General features: G+C 32.7%; 1 protein-coding gene across 3 annotated transcripts in view; it reads left to right on the forward strand.

Moving 5' to 3' along the window:
• LOC143085542 (uncharacterized) overlaps positions 1–11719 on the forward strand; it is a 44521-nt gene extending 32802 nt beyond the window's left edge. For all 3 annotated transcript variants that reach the window (XM_076261961.1, XM_076261960.1, XM_076261962.1), the window contains 8 exons: positions 389–540; positions 1178–1271; positions 1731–3722; positions 4524–4682; positions 5462–5505; positions 6438–6552; positions 7018–7129; positions 8626–11719. In XM_076261961.1, the coding sequence (XP_076118076.1) occupies positions 389–540; positions 1178–1271; positions 1731–3722; positions 4524–4682; positions 5462–5505; positions 6438–6552; positions 7018–7129; positions 8626–10508 (4551 nt within the window). In that variant the 3' untranslated portion in view covers positions 10509–11719. The remainder of the gene's footprint in view (positions 1–388; positions 541–1177; positions 1272–1730; positions 3723–4523; positions 4683–5461; positions 5506–6437; positions 6553–7017; positions 7130–8625) is intronic.
• The last annotated feature ends 349 nt before the right edge of the window (positions 11720–12068 follow it).

Genomic DNA, 12068 nt, shown 5'->3' on the forward strand with positions numbered 1-12068 from the left:
GAGGTAATTTCCCAATTGATGCCGGAATTGGGGGCCAAAAATTAAGCAGTTTTCTAGTTTCCAGATAATAACTCGTGTTTAAGAATATGGATCTCTCTGTAATCGTACTACAATGTTCTATAATACAAAGGAAAGGCTGGGTTTGAGATAGGGGGAAATTGCTGCGGTCGTATCAGGCTGTGCTCAGTGAAGCATTTTATTAACTTTTTTTAACATTCAGGCAGATAGATGCTCCATACTGCAAATCAATTCTTGTTATTTTAGAGGGTTTATCCCAATTTCACGGTCCACTGAACATAGAAAATGATAGTGCGAGTGGGGCATTCGTGTACTGGGGACACATTCTTGTTTATCAGTAAAAATTGTAAGATATATTGTATATTTACAGATTGATTTTAGCAATATAAAGAGTGAGATATCAAGTCAAGAGAGCTGGAACTTGTCTGACTTGTCTGAGTATGATGATATAGAAGTGAATTCTGATGAAGATCAACAAACTACCACATGTGCTCGTACAGCTGTATATAACGCTGTCAAAAGGTAAGCAATGAAGATTTGAAGAAGATAGATCACATAATTTTATATCAGTGGATTTTTTTCCAAAGAAATAGTTCATTATTTTACAAAGTTTATAATCATGATCAATATCTGTTTATTAATCATTGTGTCACAATAAAATAACTTAACAAATTAAAACTTTTTTGTACATCCCTTAGAAACTGGTAGAACACTAGGCTTTGCAAGCATCCATATCCAGTTTCTAGCCAATTTCAAATGATTTTAAACTACTTATAAATCTGTTCTAAAGGAAATACTTCTGGTTAAAAGAAATCAATAAAAGAATTGGACAATGTGAAAGTGAATGAACCAGCGTTCCCTTCATGATGTCATATACAAAAAATATGAACACATAATCTACATCACAAAAAAGGGTTTCTAAAATCACTGTATACAATAGTTTTTCTCAAGTTGAAAAAATGATTAGTAAGAAAACAAATATTTTAAATGAAAAAAAAACTTTTGAAAAAACCCTCTTATAACTTGAACAAGCCTGATCAGAAACCGAATAACTTTTGTTCTGTTGTAAGAGATTTTCCTTAGCTTGCATTATCAATTTAAATTCAATGTAGTTATACATGTTATATGGAATTGATTAAAAAAAACTTTCTTTTTACAGAGAAAAGCCCCAGTTAGGAATAACCTGTAACTGTGGGAAATTAAGTCATAAAAAGTGCAGTCCTGATGATGGAAAATTTAACATTCCCGAGGATGTGAGTACCGTAGTATATATGTGTGCAAATATTCTATAATAGTAGAGAGATGTAAATCAATCAAAGAAAAATTTAGAATAAGAAGAGAATTTTGTCCATTTGATGAAAATGATAAATATCATCTTACAAACTTTAGAAGCAAGAAGTTTAGTTTGCTTTTTCTTTATTTCAGACACATCAAAAGCAGTATTTTCTATATTAAAACTGAATATACAAAAAGGGACAATTTTAATATCTTGTGTGTATAACTAGATATGAGGTTGATACTCATATAAAGGATTTGACACCAGTTACATGAAATCTAATAGATAAGCCTTTATTAAAACTCATTGAAAATTTAAAAAAAAAACATAGATAAGGGTGCACAATAACTGTCATGCAAACTTATTTTTGTTCACTGAATCTTTTTAGGTAAATACAAACAAACAATTAGTATTCTAATGTTGTGTATATTTGTAGATTTTGTCGAGTGGTAAATGGCACACACAGTGGATTTGTTTAAGAAGTAAAGGTCACTCATTGGATGATACTATGGCCGAAGGTTTACGTCTGTTAGAAGTTATATCAAACTGCAATTATGAAGACTTCAAAGCTAAAATTTTATCTCGTCTGACATCACATATATCACATTCGGAATATCCTCCATTGAAGAATTTTCTTGTTGGCGAGTTTAAAGTATCAATCTTGCCGAAGTCAAACAAACCTGCAATTATTCCCCCAGAAGTGATGGCAAAACTACCGAATTCTGTTTACTCCATTAGAATTCAAATAATAAAGGATCCCTATGTATCAAATCCTCAGATCATAAATCTTATAGATGATACAGAGATTAATATAAAAGAAGTCAGATCAGGACAAATATCAAAATCTAAACTAGGAACTATTGTGACACCAGTTCAGAACAATAGAGCACAAAATGCTGGAAAAAAATTGGATAGAAATTCTGAACTAGCAAAACATTTACAGTCGGATGTAAATTCAGCAATGACCCCAATAACCTCATCCTGTACTATTGTAGCAGGAGGAATATCTGGACTTAGTCAGTTACAGATATCACGACCCATAGGGGCTGTGTCAGGATTCTCAGCTGTTCCAAAGCCTGTTTTACCAGACAATGTCTCTAGTAAAAATGTGTTACCTGGTACCATTGTAAAAGCTATTCCTGTGTCTCTTTCTAGTCCAGGTGTGGTAGGATCAGCTGGTAGCAATGTAAATGCCATCCCTGTATCTCTTTGTGGTCCAGGTATGGTTACTCCAGTTGTGCTGATACCAAACAACAGTGTGAGCTTAGGAAATGCAGTAGTTACTACTGGTGTTACAGTTACTCAACCAACAACTTCCGTAGCTTCACCAACATTTACACCAACAGCATCCAATGTTATGGCAATCAAACATCAAAACTTCCCAGGTTATGTGGTCAAAGGTGTAACTTCTATTCCAAATATCAGTCCTGGCATAACACTAAGTAGTAGTTTGCAAGATCAACAAAATTTGAAACGTAAGCTTCCAGACCAAACAGATACTTCTGACCAGAAAAAGTTGAGAACAGAAGCTTCGCTGGGTCAATCCGTTAATACAACAGGGTCGTTGAAACAACCTATACCAAGTGTTAGTGAAAATTCTGATACATCCATAGGACAGGTCTCTGTTTTGAGATGTATAGTTTGTAATAATATACTGACAGCAGAAGACATAACCAGCTGGGTATTATCTCAGGATAGTATTCAGGAGAAAATATGTGTCAAATGTAAAAGTGGACAAAAAGTGGCAGCCCCCGTACATCAAAAATCATTACCCCCTTCTCAAAGCAGATCTTCCCCGATTGTAATTGATGGGGACAATTCAAACAGCACACTAGCAGAAAATATTCCACAAGATGTTGAAATGGTTGATGGTAAGGAATTAGTTAAAACTATTGAGACTGAAGCGAGTAAGATAAGAAATATTGAAAAAGAGGTTGATGAATCAGGACTGCAGCTTGGTTTAGACAAGAATGATGAGGAGTTAGCAAATGCCTCACAAAAACATTCATCAGAGTCGAAAATTGAGGAAAATCAGACAAAAACTGTTATTGATCTTAGTAGTGATGAAGAAAATACTACTGATAAGTCATCAGGTAAAAATGATGAAAGTGTAAAGAAAGCAGAAAAAGTGATAGAAAATCAGTCAGACAACGAAGAAGATGAGTTAGAGGCAGCCATTAGAGATGCACAAGATGACTACCAGGACAATATAGTAAGAAATCTTAGTGACGATAACGAATCTCAAGAGGAAGAGGTCAACAAAAATACTTCAGCTCCAAAGTCAAGTGTCATTGTTATTGACGATGAAGATGATGTTGCTGTAACGACGGTAGAAAAACGTAAAGCTGATCACAGTGGATCGGAGGGATCATCAGCCAAGAAATCAAGAGGTGAAGATGAGGATGTGGATGTAACTAGTTTCGTAGAGGTATGTCTGAAATGTTGATGGTTGATTGTTGCATTATTTGCAAAATAATGCTTATTTAGTGTTCAAACCTCCAATAAAACATCTGGTATGATTGCCAATGAGACATCTCTACACAATAGACCAAATGACATAAAAATTAACAAATATAGGTCACAGTACGAACTTTAATAATTAGCAAAGCCCATAACGCAGTCAGATATAAATGTAAAACAATTTAAATGAGAAAAATAATGGCCTAATCTATGTAGTAAAAATGAATAAAACAAGTATGAACTCTGAATAATTTCGATTCCAAAAGATTAATAAAGAGCATATTTATGTTAGTGCAAATACCTACTAAATTATTTGGTGAGACCTCAAGAAAAATGTTCAAAGTGTTGTTTTCTGATTTTTAACTCACCAGTGTGAGCTCAATATTCATTGCCATCATTTGACATTCATCGTCTTCTGTTAACTTTAAAAAAAACTTTTCTTTTGAAACTACTAGACCACTCTCATATACATGCAGCAGTAACTTTTGGCTTCTATATTCCATGAAAGTTGTATCTCTTTTTAACAATTTTATTGTTTAAGGATCTGCTACTCCTTTAGAGGAGAATGATTGAAGTGTTTAATGACTTTGACTGGATTTACATCCCTCACACAGTCAGTTCCTTTAGAGGAGAAGCTTTTAGTTTAAATGTTTTTGTTTAATGCAGAGTGATTTCAATCATCCAGATATGGGGAAATGGATTTAAAGTCCTAATTCTCAGCAGCTGATCACTGGAAATTTACAGTTTGATAATATTATTTATGTTGCAGGGTGATTCCTTCGAAATGTCAATTCTGGAGTCGGATTCTGTTAGTTCTTCGTGGCACAATTCTTCATGTTCTCTTAATAACGCTATGCTGAGAAAGAAAAGAAAAGCACAGTTGGATTTAATACAGAATAAACAGCTTTACCAGGCAGAAGTCAAAGAGGTTAGTTGATAGTTTGTCATAGAAATTGCTTCTCCATTAATTTGATACTTTTAAAGAAAAAAATTCACTATAATTTATGTGTGTTCAGAAAAGTTGATATGTTATTCAAAAAAATGATAGGTTGCTTTGTATGTGTTATTCTTTATGCCAATTCACCTGGATAGAACAGAGCCAAACACTAAAGCTCAAGATAGCTTTAATTACAACCATAGAATACATCTTTTTCTACTGGAAAAAGATTGATACTTTTGATATCAAAGGTTTAGGATAAACTGTTTTACCCCCTTCTGTCTGTCTTATTTTTAGCTCACCTGGCCCAAAGGGCCAAGTGAGCTTTTCTCATCACTCGGCGTCCGGCATCATCTGTCATCGTTCGTCGTCGTTAACTTTGAAACTACTGGACCAAATTTAACCAAACTTGGCCACAATCATATTGCAAAAACACGAAATTAAATATCCACAAAAAATCAATTTTACCAAAAAAAATTGTACCACAACAATAAATGAATCCACAGTAAACAGTTTATTTATATCTTATTAAGGTTCTCTAGAATCTCTCATTGAAGACAAGCCTTTACATATTATATCTTATTAAGGTTCTCTAGAATCTCTTGTTGAAAACAAGCCTTTACATATTATATCTTATTAAGGTTCTCTAGAATCTCTTGTTGAAAACAAGCCTTTACATATTATATCACATTGTATTGTTTGAACTACAGTTGTCTCCATGTCATGTTAAAAGAAAAACAGATCACAGCAATTCTTTCTTTTTTTTTCAGGGATTTGCAAGTTCAGATGATTACAGGAAATATAAATTAACAAAGTATGTAATTTGAGATAAATGTTTCTTGCTTGCAATTTACAGTACAGACATACATTGGCTTTATTATAATTCTAAATTTTAATTCCTTAGTTAAAGGTGAACCATGATTAAATATGTTCCACAAAATACAAATTTTCTGTATGCTTGTAAGCAAACTAAAAAAAGAAAATATGACATTATTGATCAATACCCTAATATGTGATAAAAGCAGCTATTTTTGAAAGTCACATTATTGTCAAAAAAGAAGTACATGACACAGTTTTGGTTTAGGAAGATAAACTGAAAAGAGCCTCACCAAAAAAAAAAATAATTTGAAAACTGCTTTGCCAAATATACCAAAGGAGTCCATGTGTAAACTGATAATTTAACATTTTAGCCATGTATTATACAAATTCACCAATATGCCTTATTAGTTCTAATATTATCATGGTCTTTTCCTATGTGAATACAGAGACTATTTGGGCCAAATTTTGGAATATATTTGTCTCATGGTTACTATTTAAAATTATTCCAAATTTTGTTTGGTTAAGTTTCGATTTCAGTCTTTTCTTGGAGGGAGTCTCATTTTTTAATTTAAAAAAAAAGTATAGGGTTTATATCTTTTACATTGATGCTGTCTGTATACAGGATCTATTACTTTCTTCTGAAAGGAAGACCATCACTTTAAAATTTAAATGATTTGGGACCTTTTGAGCAATGAACACCACAAACATTGTATAAATAAATGTTGGGTGGATATCAAAAAACACCAACCCATAGCACACTAAGATACAAGCAAAATACTGGGGAAACATATATATTGTAGGATTATTGAGACTTAAAAAAAAACAACATTGATGCATCAAATAGTAAGCAAATTAAAAAATGCATATTTAGAATAATGTAGAAAGGTAACATTGGCAGTTTGCTAATGTAAAATGTTTCTTTTTTAGAGAAAGATCTAGAAGGCAAGAAATGCAGTCTCTTTATAAAGAAATGGCAGATTTGGTAATGCCAGAAAATGAAATAGAAGATATTGCAATTGGAAAAACAAACATTTTAGATAAGGTTAGCTTTTGAATTAATACATAGATAAGTGAATTTTAAAGTAAAAGCTTAAAATGGGAACTGAATTTTCAGATTTTATATGTTTAGAGAAAAAGAACTGTTTAAAAAGTCTAGTCACCTGATGAAAGCAATCTTGATAACGTCTCTATACACATTGTGACCTCTCTGATAACTTCTCCTCAGACATTGTGACTTCGCTGATAATGCCTGCTCTCCTCTCAAAACCATGATACAATCTCTTTGTGTCTTTTGCTTTATTTGTGTCATTAAGATGTTGTCTTATTGACATGTAACCCCCTCCCCCTTTATCTCATTTTATCCATGCCATTTTTTTGTTGCTGAAGATTAAAAAAGACATAATTTTGGGATCTTGATCATAATGTTAAATTCCTGAATATTTTATGCTGGACATTAAATAGTCACTTATCTTCATCATCTAATTTATAATTTATTTGTATTTTGTAGGCTATAGCTTGTATAAAGACAGAAACCTCATCAAGAAGTCAATTAATTGGGAAAGTAGATGCATTTAAGATATACCAGAATAAACTTCAAAAACGTCTTGTAGAGTTGAAAGGTTTGTTAATTAATGAATTTTTAAATTTATTTACTCACTTTTAAAAAAACAAATGAGATGTTGTTTCCAATTCAGCATGGTAAAAAAATGATTAAAAGTAAAAGAAGATTTACAAAGTCATGGAACGATGTAATAATTTTTGACAGTTGCAAGATTTTTTAAGTGAAGTCAACCTTTATTTGTTCTCAATGGCCATGTTATATTAAGTTGTCTGAAATATTTAGTAGTTTATAATATCATAAAATAAGGTATAAGCTAGGATAAGACTAAACTACAAAAGTTTCAGTGAACTTTTGAAATGAGGCCTCCAAAAAATCAACCTTATAGCTGATACAACATTACCAGAAAGTAAGTGTACGCTTACTTCAGTTATACTTGTATGCTAACCAAAGTAGTGATAGAATGAAATCTTTACATGTGATATAATTATCAGAAACATGCATCATTTTCACATAGAGGTTTTCATTTCTTCCCACTACTCAACTACTAAGATCCTTACAAACCATTTAATATAAAAATGAAGATGTGGTATGATTGCCAATGAGACAACTCTCCACAAGAGACCAAATTGACACAGAAATCAACAACTATAGGTGACCGTACGGCATTCAACAATGAGCAAAGCCCATACTGCATAGTCAGCTATAAAAGGCCAGTAATGTAAAACAATGTAAACGAGAAAACTAACAGCCTTATTTATATAAAAAAAAAAAATGAACGAAAACAAATATGTAACACATAAACAACAAGTATGGTTATATGTCATACTCTTAGTAAAGAGAAACTAGAATCCCAGCTGACAAAATTGCTTTAGATTGTGGAAAATTTACAATCATCTTCTTAAAGTTAAGTTCTATAGGAACAATATTTTGATTTTGTATGTTGATATATCTTGCATATTTATAAAAAGTCCATTAAAAACTTGATCACCATAACCTATATTTGATACTAGGGTGATTTCAGTTAACATTTGTTAGACTTAGATTGATGTGGGTCTCATACGGGTCTAAGCAAGACGCACGATTGCAGATTTTTTGTAAGCGTGACACGTGAAAGTCAAATTATTGTGTCGTGAAAACGGGAAATGAGGTCTAGCGGGACTAGGGAAATGACAAAAAACTTAGAATTGCTTACGTACATAGTGTAAACGGGATACGGGAATCTGACAAAACAGTAAGCAGGATCTGGGATCGAACCCGCGATGAGACCCCCATTGACATGGAATGGTGAATAGTTGTTCTTTGCAATAGCATCATTCCTTTATTAAACCTTGAAAAAATATAGAAATGATAAAATAACTGTGCATACCTTAGGTTACCACTTCCTATAATCAGTACCTATGGTTAAACTTTACATCATTGTTACATGTGTTAGGTGGCCATGTTCTAATTCTAAGGAAAATAGCTTTCATTTTTCAAAAATTTATTTTAATATTAAAATGGATGTATATGAATGACTTAGTGTAACATTTCAGTAATTGAGTCTGTCTGTTTCAGCATATCATGTTGGAAGAGGCATCAGTAAAGACAAACTAGAATCTCAGCTAGACAAAATTGCTGTAGTTTGTGGTAAAATATATGATCATCTTCCTGAAATTAAAAAACATATAAAAGACAAAAAAGGACCTGACAAAGCATCTACATCAATGCCACCACCAGTTAAACAAAAGTCTAAAAAGACCCCTAAACAAGCCAAGAGGTCCAAAGGAGCTGCATCAAAACACAAATCAGCTGAGATTTACATAGATAATCCAGAAGAGTATGAAAATGAAGAACAAATAAGTCAAGTAGCCACACCTTTATCTTCATTACCTGGTAGTTATACCACCTCAACCCCTGTAAGGATGCAAAGACCTGCTCCTTCTCTTGGAGGTCCATATCTTCCAAGGTCCAATGCAACATTAACTTTACAACCCACAAGTATACCAACTGTTTCTATATCAAGCATACCAGCGTCAGCTATAAAAGTGCCTAATACAGGAGGCATTCAAAATCCGATTCCAAAACTGTCAACCATTGCTATTAGATTTCCTGTTCAGGCTGTCCGAGTACAGAGTGCTAACTCTGTTCCTATGCCAACTGTTAGTGTTCAAGGTCAAAAACCATGTGGAATACCAAAGAACATTACTGTTCAGAGTGTCAATACAATAGTTGGCACTCCAATTGTTGAAAGTGATCCATTACAAATGGGAGGCATTGTTCCTACTATTGTTCCGTCATTACAAGGCAGTCTTATTCCAAGCACACACAGTAATGTATCAGACCCATTCATTGTACCACAAAATGTTCCAAGTTCGTTAAGGACTTTATCTAACCCAGTTATTGTACCACAGATTGTTACAACATTACAGAATTCTCTATCAACTCCTATTTCATCACCTGTGGAATTATCTAGTGCACAAGATGGGATCATAAATACTGATATAGTTCAGAATTTAGGACAACATTCATCCACATCAGGTTTTAGTGCAGTTCTTGGACAGATGATCACGAAGAATATTGTTGAAGAAATGGGTTCAGAATTAGGAACGGAAAATACTCAAACTGCTGTAAACGTACAACAAAGTGATACTGACAAAAATGTGAAAAGTGTTTCTCAGTCAATTCCTCTGTATGATGTGAACTTACTCAAAGATCAGATTCTCGATGATTCTACGGGAGAACTTATTGCTGTTGTAATGAATGAGGATGACAATGATAGTAACGATAGCTCGTCAAGAAACGATGAAAATTCTCAAAATTCCAAAAGTACTGAAGAAACAGGAGAGACCTCTTCTTCCGTTGAAATTATTTCCAAAAACGAAGATTCTTGTCGAAGTTCAGAGGACAGAAATGAAGAACGTAGTGAATCTTCCGAAATTGAGAAAAAGATAAGTAATCAGACAGAAGAACTTGAAACTGATGAAGCACCTAATATTGAATCTCTTTTAAATGACATAAAATCGCTTTGTCAGGAAGATGAAACGCCATTACAACAACCTAACCTGAAATCTTCAATAATAAAACCTAAAAATAAGGAGGACAATAGAATATTGAACAAAGAAGTGGAATCTGGAAATGATTTACCTAATAATGAAAGACTAGATCAAGTTGATGGAGATATCTTTAATTTTTCCGGTGCCAAAGATATAGGAAATTTATCAGAGTCCGATTCAAATAATAGTGCTAGGACAAATGTATATATGGAAGACTCTGATGGCAATATAAGCATTGCTGGTGAAATCAGTGATGGACCGGTAGACAATGAATCAAACACACCCAAAATAGTATCTGTTATGTCTATATCTGATGTTTTAGGTGATAATTTTAAAGATATCAATGAACCATTAGAGATGGGCCCTGATGGAGACAACATGACTCCTCTGTTTGATAATGTTTGATGAAAACAATTTTTCTAGTTGATCATTATGTATGACATGTATTTTTAAGGTATGAATTAAAAGAGCTTTCTTTTTTTTTTCTTTTTGTAAGAAACAGATTGTAATTTTCCTTAGAGCTGTTACATAATAACAAAATTAGGACCCTGGAAGAGCAACTTGAATTTTCCACTTTAGGTTGGTATGAAATTTGATGTTTACAAATTTTTGAGGTATGGCTCCAAAATTGGGTGTTTATTTTAATTTCAAAGTACCTTCCCTGGTACTATTATGTCGGAATGCACATATCTTACAATTAAATGCAACATTTGTTTTGTTTAGTGGGTCCAGAACCAACAGATTTTGAGTTTTATATTTAAACCTCCAACTCTCATGTCTTTCTAGAACAATCATTAAGCTTCTTGTCTGAGACAACTAAGTTTACACTCGCAATACCTAAGGCTTGCTCAGCCTAAGCATGCAAGTATTACACAATGTTATGCTTAATTTTGTATACAAATTTCTATGTATAAAATGAATTGTATTTGACTTTTTGTTTTTGTATCTACTGTGTTAACATGAGTTTTAACTGTTGGACAGTGGTGTATGATACACCTGATAAAGGAACATTTTTTCGCTTTGTTAGGTGACCAGGTTATTAATATTTTATGTTTAGTCATCGTCTTATAAATGAGGATATCATATATATTTGTAAAAATGTTTACTTTGTAACTTCATGATGCTAAATTTCTTATTGCCACTTATAAATCCCCAACTTCGAAGTGTAAATATATTTACTAAGGAGATTATAACAGAATAGTTTACATGTGTATATTAAGGCCAGTATGATTGATTTTCTTTGATAATGTATGAAATTGGCTGATTATTTTTTAAGTCACAGAAATTTCATGCATAAAACTATATTCAGTTGTATTGCATTGATTGTGCAATTGTTTCTTGCTTTTTACAATTTTTTTGAGAAACGAAAGTTCACACAACATTTTTAATGGACTTTTTCTGTGATAAAATTTCTTCATTCATCATGTTCATTACCACTTTTGTTTTCTGTCATTGTGTATAAATTTCCAGTCTCATTAATATCTCTGTATTGAATATTGTTTCACATCTTGTGTGATAATTTAACCATTTGTAATTATACAGTCAAAATATCATTTCCGTCACTAAACCATTGTATATAATGTCAACCTAAATTAAAATCTGATACAATGCTGAAATTCTCTTTTCTTGTCTCATTTGATTTTTCAGCTCAACTTAACAAAAGAAATATATGATTGTCCTGAAGAAAATGAAAATCTGAAGGGTTTTAATTTCTTTCAGTTACTCCTTGGTTCATCTTTATAACTGCATTTTTTAGCTGTCATAAAGAGACTAAAGAGCCTGTTCTCTCATCTAGAATCATAGAGGCAGATCCAAGGGGTTGTTTGGGGATTGGAACCCCCCTTTTTTCAATCAATGCTTTTGAATTGGGAATGGGGTTATATGGTTGGAACCCCCTTTTAAAAATGGCTTGATCCGCCCCTGCATTTAATGCATATTTAACATTACCATATTTTATATCATAGT

The sequence above is a fragment of the Mytilus galloprovincialis genome, chromosome 8 (genome assembly GCF_965363235.1).
Source record: "Mytilus galloprovincialis chromosome 8, xbMytGall1.hap1.1, whole genome shotgun sequence".
NCBI lineage: Eukaryota > Metazoa > Mollusca > Bivalvia > Mytilida > Mytilidae > Mytilus > Mytilus galloprovincialis.